Source organism: Mustela nivalis (assembly GCF_964662115.1).
Source record: "Mustela nivalis genome assembly, chromosome: 6".
NCBI classification, from domain to species: Eukaryota; Metazoa; Chordata; class Mammalia; order Carnivora; family Mustelidae; genus Mustela; species Mustela nivalis.
The window spans coordinates 16552751-16565982 of record NC_139025.1 but is presented as its reverse complement, the minus strand read 5'-3'; the positions used below and the strand labels follow the sequence as shown (position 1 = coordinate 16565982).

Here is a 13232-nt window from a genome sequence, read left to right as displayed (position 1 = left end):
AAAAAAAGGAAGCAGGGGAAGAAAACAGGAACCCTATTGGATTTGAAAGGAAGGAAGGGAAAAAGGGATAGGGAAGGAGGAAGGAAAGAAAACACAAACATGAAATAGGAATTGGAAATAAGGAAATACTCGCAGGTACGAGGGAGTAAAAATGCATTCGAAGTAATTACTGAACACAAAGCTGCTTCTGATGAATCTGCCATGAAGGTTTCACGGCCCAAGCTGAGAGAGAAGGCAGAGCAGCCCCCACTTTGGGTCTGCACCCCCACTAGTAAACACATGGGCCAGAGCCCCTATAAAGCCATCGTAACAGGTTATTATTTGCTAGAAGAAGGATAAAAGAATTTTCCAAATTCCAAATTAAGGAATTACTTGCTCTGAGGGGTAGCACCCAGATAACATGTAATTGAGCTTTTCAATAACCAAGTTCATTTGGGTAACACTATATTTTATCTAAAAACGACTTTTTTGAATCAAATTAGAAATAACTTATTATTGAAAGCCTTTTATGGCGGAAATACCAATATTTTCCAAATATCTGATATTTAGACTTCACAAAGTAGTTTTTGCATACTATCCTCAGGAGCCTACTCCAACAACAAGAGCAGAGCCTTAGGTTGGAAGTTGAGTGAACTGTCCGAGATCACAGCTGGTCCCACAGTTGGTCCGTGGTGGTGGAAGACAGATCTACAGATGGCTGGTCTAGCTCGCTTTCCCCCACCCAACCCTGCTTATTCCAGTCTCCAGCCCCTCCCTCAGTACTGTCTGGAGCACCAACCACCCTCTTACCAGACTCTAAAAGTTAAGACTGACATCTAATGGTAAGTTCAGATTCCTACGTACAGGAGTCTGATGGACTTTTCAATTCTCTGGCTCTGAAGCTCTTCTTCGACAAGAAAGATGGACTGAAGAAAATGACTTTGAATTAGAATACAATCTCCCTAGTGTCCCAGAGGATCAGAATCTTGGCATTTTGCAAGCTTTGCAGCTTACCAAATGACAGAAGCTGAAAATATGTAAACACTAATATTGGCTATGTTTTTTACTATGACTGCAAAGAAAATTTCCTAATGTCTTGGTGCTTCTAGCTGCTCATTTATAAACTGGGAACATAGACTCTTGTCAGTGACCCAGCGAAAAACAAGTAGCAGACCACTGGCTCTCTCCCTTCCACACACCCACTTCACATTTCAAAATTCCTTCTTCTTCTACCATCGTCGTAACATTCTAGTACTTTCCTCCTATCACTCTATCTGTAAAATCTATCTCGCCCACCCTCTCAAGTCTCAAAACTGCTCTCATAAGATTCTTTGCTTCCTATTTCAAATCAGCTCTCCTCATCTACTCCCTTCAAATGATTAGGGATTTGAAAAAGAATTTTCATTACAGCCTCACACATTGGGATGAGGCTGAAGTAAAGTTTAAGCTTACCTTTAATTTTGGTTCTACACTTCGTACTGAGAAGCAGGGTACCACCAGGGAGCAGTGTGTTGCCTACTTTTAACATATGCTCGCAGTCATTTTCAGCTTCACTTTTTCCTAGACTTGATTACCATTACAGAGTTGCCACTAATTAAGACTCTGTGGCAGAGATAGAGCAAAATGTAACTGTGGAGTTGAATTATAGTAATTTCTTAGGAGGACTTTGATGCCATTTTGCATTAAGGAAAGGGAGAAGATATGGTTTCTGGTTAAATACCATGAGGACGATCAGCAAGGAAGGCAAAAACAATCCCAAAGTTCTTGTAGAAGTTTCGTCTAACTTCATTGTGTTGTAGGCTTGTTATTGCATCTATACTTAAGTCAACAATGTGGTATCTATTTCCATCCAGCCAGCTTCCCGAATGACCCTGACGGTATCACTTCTTTCAGCCTCAGTTTCCCCCATCTATAAAATGGGGAGAATGACATGTGTTGACTAAAGGTGGACTGAAATATTTTACCAGTCAGTAGCCATAAAACATCCTGAGAGCAAGAGATGAAAGGTGGTATAGTTTAAAAAAAAAAAAAAAAAAAAGGAAAGGAAAAGGTAATGTTCTGGCATTCTGGTAAAAAGATTTCTAAGATGAGAATTCACTGGAAAATTTTACCAAAGAAAGAGGTTATTTTTAAAGATCCTTTAAAAGTCTCTTTGACAGCTGAACATTCAAGTCAGTTTATCCATGAAATGAGTACATCAGAGTTAGGAGCAGACTTAACTTTGGAATACCTGTAACAGAAGCTCATTTTCTTTAAAGATGAAGAGGAACACTCTCTCTTTTGCTCACCCCAACTAATACTCCTTCAACAAGCATCAGCATACAGGAAGTGAGCAAAGGCAGGGAAAGACAGAGTCCCCTGTCCTTAATGCAATCCTTGGAACCAAAGAACTCTTTGGCTCCCCAACCGTCCGTACCTGCTGGGTGAGGAGGCTGATGTGGGTGGACGGGGAATACTGGCGGGCTGCCTGCTTCTCAGCCAGCCGCTGCAGCTCGGCCGTGACCATGCTTGGGTTATACCGTCTGCTGTACAGAGACCCATCTTCTCCCTCTCTTTGTGTTTTAGCCATTCCCGAGTGCGGCTTGTTTGGATGGCATGAGCCTGCTAAAAAAAAAAAAAGAGAGAGAGAGAGAGAAAAGTTTTTATCCTCTTAGGAAATAAGCCCTGAAAAACTTAGGGTGAGGACAGAGAAATCTCAGCCAATAGATACTTTACGGAAGCCCAGGGATCTCTGACAACTTGTCGCAAGCATTTATCAACATGTTTTCGTTTACCGGGAAAGCTTCATGCACACCAAATTTCATCATATGCAGTGGGAAACAACCACTCCTAGAATTCACTAATTTTGATGAATAAAAAAGCGTAGTTTTAAAACTCAGAATAATTCTTAATATTTCTTGTAATGGGACTATACTAGTCAGTAGTCTATGTCACGGTCAAATAACCCACCTTCTTACCAAGCTCAAAAGGGACAACAGATGAAAGCAAAACAGTATAATTAGAAAAGCACCAATAATCTGCTATTGATGAAATGACTCATTTTCCTTTCAGACTTAAATGCTCTTCTTCTAACTACAGTATCAGAGTTCTATTATTTTTGAGCACCGAAATTCTGGCAAAAAGATATTTAATATAAAATCAAGGTTCCTATTTTTTCTATGATGAAAGTCACATATCTCACTGGAAAAAAAGATTTAACCTAGTAAACACTGTAACATGTTTTCTTTCTGGCTTAATGCTTATATAACTGTGATCATTGGTATATACAATTTGGTGACACTGCTTTATAGAAATCTGTTAACTGTTTCATGTTTACTTTATTGTGTGATACATAGAAAATTTCATAACAGATGTGTAAGTTATAGAGAATACTATAATGAACCTACGAACTTACTACTCAACTCAAAAACCATATTACCATTGAATATACATCAACTGTGTGATTCTCTTGAGACATCCCTTATCGCCTATCATTCATTCCCTTCCTTTTAAAAAATACCTTCAGTAATGTATTTGTATGCATGTGTGTGTATGCATAAACAAAATACTAGATAATTTTGCTTGGTGTTAAGCTCTACAAAAGCGGTATCTTATTGTAGCAGTTTCCTGAGATACGCTCTTGTCATTCAATACCATACTTTCAAGATTCATCCTTGCGAAGCATAGCTTAAAATGCATTAATTAACCTGGGGTTTGGTGTTCCATTTTGCAAGTACACTACCACTTATTCTTCTCTTCCCCCATCCGTGGGCGTGTTGGTATTATAAACAGTGTAGCGGTGAACACTCTTAAATACATCTCACGGTGAGTGTGTGAAAGAACGTCTCTTGTATGGGTGCCGAAGAATGGGACTGTTGAATCACAGAGTACATAAATCTGTAAATTTATGTGATAATACCAAAGTGGCATTTTTTTACACTCCCATAAGCAAAATATGAGAGTTCCTGCTGATCCACATCCCCTCCAACACTTAGTGTTGTCAAGTATCTTAATTCTTCCCACTTCTAAGGGGGTAAAAATCTCCCTGTAGTCTCCTTTTACATTCACAGATTGATCATGACGCTAAGCGTGTGTTATCTCTTTTCCGATACCACTGATCATTTTTCTATTGGGTTATCTTTTTCTTACTGATTTATGGAAGTTTTGCTTATGTTTTCACTTGCTTCATACCCTGTAATCTTAAAGATAATCTTACTTTATCCTAGAAGTTTTTATTAAAGATTTATTTATTTTAGAGAGAAGGAGAGTGAGTGCATGCATGTACGCAGGCGCCCAAGTGCGGGGAGTTGGGGAGGGAGAGAATCTCCCAGAGACTCCCTGCTGAACTCGTAGCCTGATACAGGGCTCAATCTCATGACCCTGAGAACACGACCTGAGGCTAAATCAAGAGTCAGATGCTTAACCGACTGAGCCAACCAGGTGCTCCTATTTTATTACAGAAGTTTTAAGTTTTGCATCTAAAGTTAATTTTATACATAGTGTAAGTCAGTGACCTGATTTCATTTTTTCCTCTGTGCTATTAACTAATCATCCCAGTACCATGCATTGAGAAACCCCTCCTTTTCCATTATACACAATGCCATCTTGGATAGGTATCAAACACAGGATATGTATCTGTGTGTCTCTAACTTCCTGCTCTCTTCTATTGGTCCATTTGTCTATAACTACACTCTCTTAGTTATCATATCTTTTTTGTTTTTTTTTTTCATTTATTCATTTGAAACAGATACAGACACAGAGAGAGAAAGACCACAAGCAGGGGGAGGGGCAGAAGGAGAGGGAGAAGCAGACTCCCTACTGAGCTGGGAGCCAGATGTGCGGCTCCATCACGGGACCTGGAGATTATGACCTGAGCTGAAGGTAGATGCTTAACCATATGAGCCACCCAGGTGGCCCATTAGTTAACACATCTTTACGTAAGTCATAATAAGGTGTTCCTCCACCTTATTTTTGTTCTTTCATAGGTTCTCACTATTGGACATTTAGAATAAGCTTATCAAGTGTAACAACAGACCTGTTGAGGTTCTGGTTGGAATTGTATTGAATCTAGGAATCAATCTGATGAGAACTGAAACATTTAGGACACTGTCTCTTTCCATCCATGCACATTAGGCTATTTAATCTATTTTATTTAGGTTTTCTCTAATGTCCCTCAAAAAGCCATATAAAATTTCCTTCCATTCCTAAATTTATCCCTAAATTATATTCCTAAATTTATTGTTTCCTTGGTGGTGACTCTTACACAACAATGTGAATGTACTTAATGCCACTGAACTGTAAACTTATAAACATAACAAAAAAATTAAGTATACTTAAAAAAGAAATATTAAAAAACTTAGAAGTAGTTAAAATGGTAAATTTTATATAAATTTAACCACACTACAAAAAAATTGCTTTCTAACTCTTTGTTGCTAATATACTATACAGTTGCTAATATAACTTGTTGCTAATATAATATACAGAAATAGCTACTGATTTTTAATATTGATCTCATGGCCATCTATACTGCTAAGATAATTATTTCTAAAATGTATCTGTAGATTGCTTTCAGTTTTCTATGCAGACAATGTATTTTCTGCAAATAAGCAAATTTTATTTCCTCTTTTTTGATCCTTATGCTTTTAATTTCTTTGGTCTTACTATGCTGGTTCTGGTAAAACATTAAATAGAAGCAATATTAGTGGGCATCTTTTTATGGCTCTTAATGTTAATTCTTTCAACATTTACCAACTTATACTGATACCTCTTGTAGGATTTTGGCAGATAGCTTTTTTCAGCTTAAGAGGGCTCCCTTCTCTTCCTAGTATGCTGAGAGCTTTATCATGAATGAGTGTGGAATTTTATCAAATTCTTTTCTGCATCTACGAAGATGAATATGGTTCTTCTCCTTTCGTTTGCTGATGTGACAGATGTCAATTATACATTTTCTAATATACATTTAATATACATCTAATATACATTTACATCTAATAATACATTTCCTGTGTTCCTTGGATAAACTTGTTTACAGTGTCCTATCTCTTTCATATGTTGCTAGATTTAGCTGGCTTATATATTGATATATATATTAATTAGAATTTTTGCATTTGTGTGCATAAATGTAGCTGGTCTGTAATTTCCCCAATACTATACTCAACTGGTTTTGTTATTAAGATAAAACTAGGCATTCAAAAAGAGATAAATACTGTTTCTCTTCCCATTCTCGAGAAGAGTTTAAGATTGGAATTATCTGCCCCTTGAAAGACAGTTAGAACTTCCTTATAAAATTATCTGGGCCTCAAATTCTGTGAGATTTTTAACTACTGTTTCAATTATCTTAATATTTACAGGACTGTTGAGGCTTTCATCTTCTTGAGTCAATTTTATGTAAGTTATACTTTTCTATTTGTCTGTTTTATAAGTTTTCAGTTTTATTGGAATAAAACAGTTAAGAATTCTTTTGTCACCTACACAATATTTGCATGTTCTACAGCTTTTCCAACCCTTGTACTATTTCTCCAGGTCTGCTCTCTTTTCTTGATCAGTCTCACCAGAGGTTTGTCCATCTTATTAGGGTTTTCAAAGAACTCCCGGCTTTGATATTCTCTAGTGTACTTTATTTCTGAATTTTCTGATTTTTTTTTTTGCCCTATCTTTATTATTTCTTTTTCTTTATTTAGATTTATGATGTTTTGTTTTTATAATGTCTGAAATTAAATACTTAGATTTATGATGTTTTGTTTTTATAATGTCTGAAATTAAATACTTAGAAGATACAATTATCTTTTACTTACAAATAAAGTTTTTAAGGCAGTCAATTTCCCTCCTCATACTGCCTTTCATAGCACTCCATACACTCAGATGCACAGTTTTCTCATTATCATTCAGTTCTAATACTTTTACATTTATTTCCATTATGATTTCTTCCTTGATGCTTTTTATGTTTTTTTTTTTCAGGTTTTAATTTAAATTCCAGTTAGTTAATATATATTTTAATGATAGTTTCAGGTATAAAAATAGTGATTCAAACCTCCATTCAACACCCAGTGTTTGACTCTTTTTAATCCAGAAATTCATGAGGATTTGTTATACACTATAGCTTGTTGTTATTGCCATTCAATTTAACTGTAGCGTGACAGAGAATGTGCCTGTATGATACCAATTCCGTGATATTTGTCTTAAATGATGTAGGATGACTGGTTTTATGAATATATTATGAGTGCTTACAAAGGTGTTTTCTCTAATTATTGGATACACCGTTCTATGTATGATAAATTGATAAAGCTGATCAACTTGTTTAAATCCTCTTTATCTTCGCTGATTTAAAACAATCTCTTTAGTCTATCAGTACTTGACAGGAGTATGTAGAAATCTCCCACTAAGACATGTACTCATGTACTTGTATCTATCTTTGTTTTGGAACAAATATTATATTTGGAAGTTATTTTTATTAGGTGCCCTTAGAACTGCTTTATCTTTCTGCTGAACTAAACCTTTACCTTTCGTCTTATGTAATTACTGTCTGTACCTGTAAGAAAATTTTCTATCTCAAAGTCTATTTAAGCATATGTTAATATAGTTATACCATGTTTCTTCTGGTTGGTATTTACATGGCATTTCTTTCTTTATCCTTTTTTTAATAAGCGAGCCATTTTTTTTTCTTTTATTCCCCCCTTTTTTCTTTTCTTTTCTTTTTTTTTTTTTTAAAGATTTTATCTATTTATTTGACAGACAGAGAGAGAGAGATCACAAGTAGGCAGGGCAGCAGGCAGAGAGAGAGGGGGAAGCAGGCTTCCCACTGAGCAGAGTGTCCCATTCAGGGCTTGATCCCAGGACCCTTAGATCCTGACCTGAGCTGAAGACAAAGGCTTAATCCAGTGAGCCACCCAGGTGCCCCTCTTTCTTTATCCTTTTATTTTTCAACCACTCCTTCTCTTTAGGTGTATCTCTCTTTGGTAAACAGCACACATCTGGATTTTCTAAAAAATTCAACCTGACACTCTTCTAAGAAGTTCAGCCCATTTACATTTATTTGATTCTTGACATTGGGACTTGGTTTGCTATTCAGTTTCATTTCTCCTTTTTTCTAAGTTTTTTCTAAGCTTCCTTCTCAATTCATTTTTCTTCTTCCAAAAGGTTTAGAATTTCCATATTTTTACTCTTTTGGTGGGAACCTTTGAAATTTTATACTGTGTATTTATCTTTAAAATGTGTGATGCTAAATCATATCCTACTCTCACTCTCAAACTATTCAATAACCACAGAAAAATTTAACCCAAATCACTTGGAAGCTATTGTTGTCATTTATTATGTTGCTGTCTACTACTTTTTAAGCCATTCAGGATGTGTTCTCTGACTGCCATGGGAATAAGCGAAATAGACAATTACAAGAAGTAGAGAATGCCAATTATCTGAAAATTAAACAGTACACTTATAAACAATCCTTGGGTCAAAGGATAAATCAAAACAGAAATTTAAAAATATTTTTGAACTAACTAGCTGTTCCCTATCCCTCTCTGGGAAAAATGTGAAAAAGGAAGGTTTTTTAAAGAAAATTTTGATTAATACAAGGTATTGGAGACAATGATCTTACTTAATCTCTCTCAAATGGGAGAAAACAGTTCAAACCAGAACATTATTGATTATTAATACTCTTGATCTTAGATTAAGTCACAAGAATAACCACTCAGAATTAGTACACACATACATGCCCATATTCATAGTTATGACGTATTAGACATTCAATATCTGATTCAAGCTGCATAATATTCATTTCATTTGAAATCAGGTACTAAGAAATATAAATTGACTATTTACAAAACAGCTTAGCTGTAACTCATCTTAACATGGATATTACTAAACTGTTTAAAAACTTTATCAATGGTAAGGTATTTGCCAAATTAATCTACAGATTCAACACAATCCTATCGAAATCCCATCTACCTATTTCTGCAGAAATTGACAAGCTGATCCTAAAGTTCATATGAAAATGCAAGGGATCCAGAATATTCTAAACACTATGGAAAAAAGGAATGAAATTGGAAGAATCACTCTTGGTGACTTCAAAACTTACTATAATTCTACAACAATTAAGATAATGTGGTACTGGCATAAGGCTAGACATATCGATCAGTGGAACAGAAATGAGACTCCACAATAAACCCTTACATTCATGATTAAATGATTTTTGATAAGAATGCCAAAACAATTCAATAGGGAAATAATACTGTTTCAACAAATGGTTGAACTGAGACAATGGGACACTGGGACAACTGAATATACACATGAAAAAGAACGAAGTTAGACCCTTATGCCACATCTACACAGAAGTTAAATTCAAAATGGATAAAAGTCCTAAATGAAAGAACCCAAACTATAAAATTCTTAGAAAAAAACATGCATATGAATCTTTGTTACCATGGGCTAGACAATAATTTTTCAAATATGATACCAAAAACATAAGCATAAAGAAAAACAGATAAATTGGATGTCATCAAAATTAAAAGCTTTTGTGCTTCAAAAACATGAAATGATAAGCAACAGAAGGGGAGAAAATACTTCAAAATCATGTATCTGACAAGGGACTTGTATCCAGACTACATAAAGAACATAACTCAACAATAAAAAAAAAAAAACCACCAAGTATCTCAATTTAAAAACAGGCAAAGGATTTGAATAAATATTTCCAAAGAAGGTATACTGATGGCCAAAAAGCACATGAAAAGTGTTCCACATCCTTAGTCATTAGGGAAATGGAAATGATAACCACAAAAATGAGACACTACTTCCAAGCCACTAGAATAGATAAAATCAGAAAAACAATCGTAAGGATTGGCTGGCAAGGATATGGAGGAACTGGAACCTTCATGCATTGCTGGAACCAAAATGATGTAGTCACTTTGAAAGAAAACAGTTTGGAAGTTACTAAAAAAAAAAAGCATGAAGCTACCATATGACCCAGTGATTCCACTCCTATGTATATACCCAAGAGAAATGAGAGCATAGGTCCACACAAAAACTCATACACAAACATTAATAGCAGCAGTATTCATAATAGCACTTAAGTGAAAACAACCCATATATCCCTCAAGTGATAAATGGATAAACAAAAGTATGATATATCCATCCAATGGAAAACTATTCAGCCATACAAAGGAATGAAGCACTGATACATGCTACAACACGAATGAACCTTGAAGATGTTGTGCTAAGTGAAATAAGTCATTCACAATACACCATAATTGTATAATTCCACTTACATAGAATGTCCAGAGTAGGCAAATCTACAGAGATAGAAAGTAGTTTAGTGGTTGCCAGGGCTGGGGGAAGGAGAAAACAGATACTGACTACAAAAAGGTATGGGGTTTCTTCAGGGATACAGAAAATGTTCTAAAATAAGAGAGAGTGGTGTTGGTTGCACAACTATGTGAATATACTAAAAACCATTGAATTGCACATTTTAAAGTGGTGAATTTCACAGTATTTGGATTGTATCTCAATAAAACTGTTATCAAAAATGGAGGGAAAAACTTCACTGATAATATGGGTCTACCTACTTCAATTAAAGTTAGATACCTTAAGAGTTCCTTAGTTATTTATTCTGAAAAATAACAATTTACTCAGAAAGAATGTATATAGACACTTGCAGGTCTGTGATGGAAACATCTCCTGACTAGACTGTAAGCTCCTTGTCATTCATCTCTTTATCCAGCATCTCAAAGAAATCCTGATTCATTTTATATTAATGGATGAATCCTACTGGACCAAATGCAAGACTCTTCCTTAGAACAATGCATGTGTCCCTTTATCTTTCAAAAGAAAAGGCAAACGGAAGAGATGGCATTCTTTTCTTTTCTTTTCTTTTTTTTTTATTCGGGGCTGGGGAGGAGCTGACATCACAGGCTGCCTTTCATTTTCTCACACTCACCTGCCTTTGCTGAAGAGGGACGAGACAGTTTCTGGCTATAGATGTGTGCAGCACTTTGGAAAGAGGAAAAGGGGCCAATGGTGTAACTGCCTGATCGACAGCGTGGCAGGCCAGCAGGGCTTGGTGCGTTCTGTGTCCCAGGATGTATGGAGGGAGAGGCACTGTCAGGGACTGAGCTCAGTAAAATTGTTGACTGGTGAGACATGCTGGGGATAGCTGGAGGAATCTGAGATAAAGAAGAATGGTGGCCAGGCCCTGCTGACAGGTCAGAGGTTGTAATAATAGATGACAAGTGGGTATTGGGAATTTTCTGCAGAAGAGTAGCAGCAGGACCAGAGAAAGAAGCAGAGGAAGAATTTGTATAGACTAATTTAGCCTCTTTTTCTGCTGAAGTAGTAAATCCTATTAAAACAAAAACAAACAAATAAAACAAAACAAAACAGATCATTTTAGGAAAAACTGACATATAATCTCTATAAAACATGAAGTAAACATTCTTAAACATCAAAATAATCATAGCATGAAACAGAAATCATCAAAGATAGAGACTTTAATGACTGGGCAACGTGAACTTAATGAATTATGCCCACCAAGACAACCTGGCAACAGAAACAGTTTACTTTTAGTCCTAGAATTTCTAAGAGCTGGCGTTGAGGCTACCTCCATCAACCAGAGCAGGCATTTTACAAATGTAAGCACATTAAGACAAAAGTTTCTGGTGGTGACAGCTAATTCCTCTCCCTCTGCTTTTCACCCTTCTAGGAAAAAAAAAAAAAAAAAAGAGCTCAGAATTTCTAAATATTAAGAAAATGAAAAATTCCTCAGAAGGAAAACAGGTTATCAGTAAACAGAAGGAAATTCTAAGTAAAGAGAAAAGAACAAAGAAAAGGAGCTTCGTTGAGCTTTAGAATCATTTACTATATGACTTTTTTCCTCCCCTTTTAGTGATTTATAAGAGAGCGGCAAATCTAGGAAGGTTTGAAGTCACTCACGAGATAATTTGTCGGAGTGAATTTCTGTTGCCTGCTGCTGTTTGGGCTGCTTTATTTTCACTTCCTCCGTCGTCTCAGGGTGATCTGAAAGAAGATAAATACTGAGCTTAGGCTCTCCTACTAATCAAACACTCCACATATAATTTTATTCCCAAAATATAACACAACTCCTAATTGATCGCAGGAACACTGCCTACCCCACCACACTTTCCCAAGGCTGGCCACATCCACAGCCCTGCTGAGTGGGCAACCAGTCAGAAGATTCCCAACTATCCCCAACCCCAATTCCAGCTAACTGAACCAGGGAAAAGTTCTTAAACCCAGGGCAGACATCCATGAACGGCAACAAGCTAGGACATGCCTGGAAAAGAAAAAAAATAATAGTAAGAGTAAGCGCAGTCAGATGCTTCTACCAGGAATTCAAACTAGGGAAACTAAGAAACCAAGGTTGTCGGTGGTACCCACTGGAACAAAGAAATCATATGGAGCAAACAAGTCGTATGGAGTAGTGCAATAGCCAAGCTAGAACAGCCCCAATATTTGTTGGCACGATACCTGAATACTACCATAACTTTGTGTCTTTTTATTTATTTACCTACTTATTTGAGAGAGAGTGGTGGGGGGATAAGGGCAGGGGAGAGGAAGAGAGAATCTGAAGCAGGCTGCACACCCAGTACAGAGCATGGCACGGGGCCCCATCTCACCGACGGAGCCAAAATCAAGTGAGCCAAAACTCACTCCACTTTTTTTTTTTTTTTTTTTTTAAGATTTTATTGATTTATTTGACAGAGAGACAGAGATCACAAGTCGCCCTGATTGAGCGACCCAGGCACCCACAATAGCTCTGGATCTTCAAGTGAACGTCTAAGTTTTACCAGAGCAAGCTGAGTGAGTTTACTTAAGATAGGGTGATCAGTATATTCAAGACAAAATCGCTCTAATAAAATAAATTCCACTCTAATAAACTAGTGGGGTTTTTGTTTGTTTGTTTGTTTGTTTTCCCTACCACAGAATAGTGAAACAGGACAGCTAGGGCTAATCACATCCTTGCAGAAATATTCCAAAATCTTGTGTCAGGGCGAGTTCATATAAAAACTCAAGAAAGGCCAATTTACACACCATCTTTCAGAATGAAAGAATAAGGACGTAGGGATTATTTTCTGTGTCACCACCAGCCGTGGTAATACTGTCACACGTGTCTGCTCATGTTTGAAATCAGTCCAGATGCTACCAGATGTCACAGTGTGGTTTCCTAGATTGAGGCCTTCCTACTGCCTTTCTAGTTATTCTTGATAGGTCTAGATAGGTCTAGAACATCTTATGTAGAGGTCATCCTTAATACATGAACTCCAGAA

At 36.4% G+C, this 13232-nt stretch overlaps 1 protein-coding gene across 50 annotated transcripts in view; it reads right to left on the bottom strand.

Annotated features, from left to right (window-relative positions):
* Positions 1 to 13232, bottom strand: part of TTLL5 (tubulin tyrosine ligase like 5) — a 285101-nt gene that overhangs the window by 159060 nt on the left and 112809 nt on the right. For 15 of the 50 annotated variants that reach the window (XR_014312442.1, XR_014312443.1, XR_014312448.1 and 12 more), the window contains 3 exons: positions 11878 to 11961; positions 10886 to 11287; positions 2396 to 2583 (listed from right to left, as the gene is read on the bottom strand). Coding sequence is in view for 26 of the 50 variants with exons in the window: in XM_082733576.1 (XP_082589702.1) it covers positions 2396 to 2583; positions 10886 to 11287; positions 11878 to 11961 (674 nt within the window). In the remaining 24 variants the exon portion in view is untranslated. Of the gene's footprint in view, positions 1 to 2395; positions 2584 to 10217; positions 10242 to 10885; positions 11288 to 11877; positions 11962 to 13232 lie in introns of all 50 variants that reach the window. The other 35 variants (XR_014312446.1, XR_014312447.1, XR_014312451.1 and 32 more) reach the window with 4 other exon arrangements.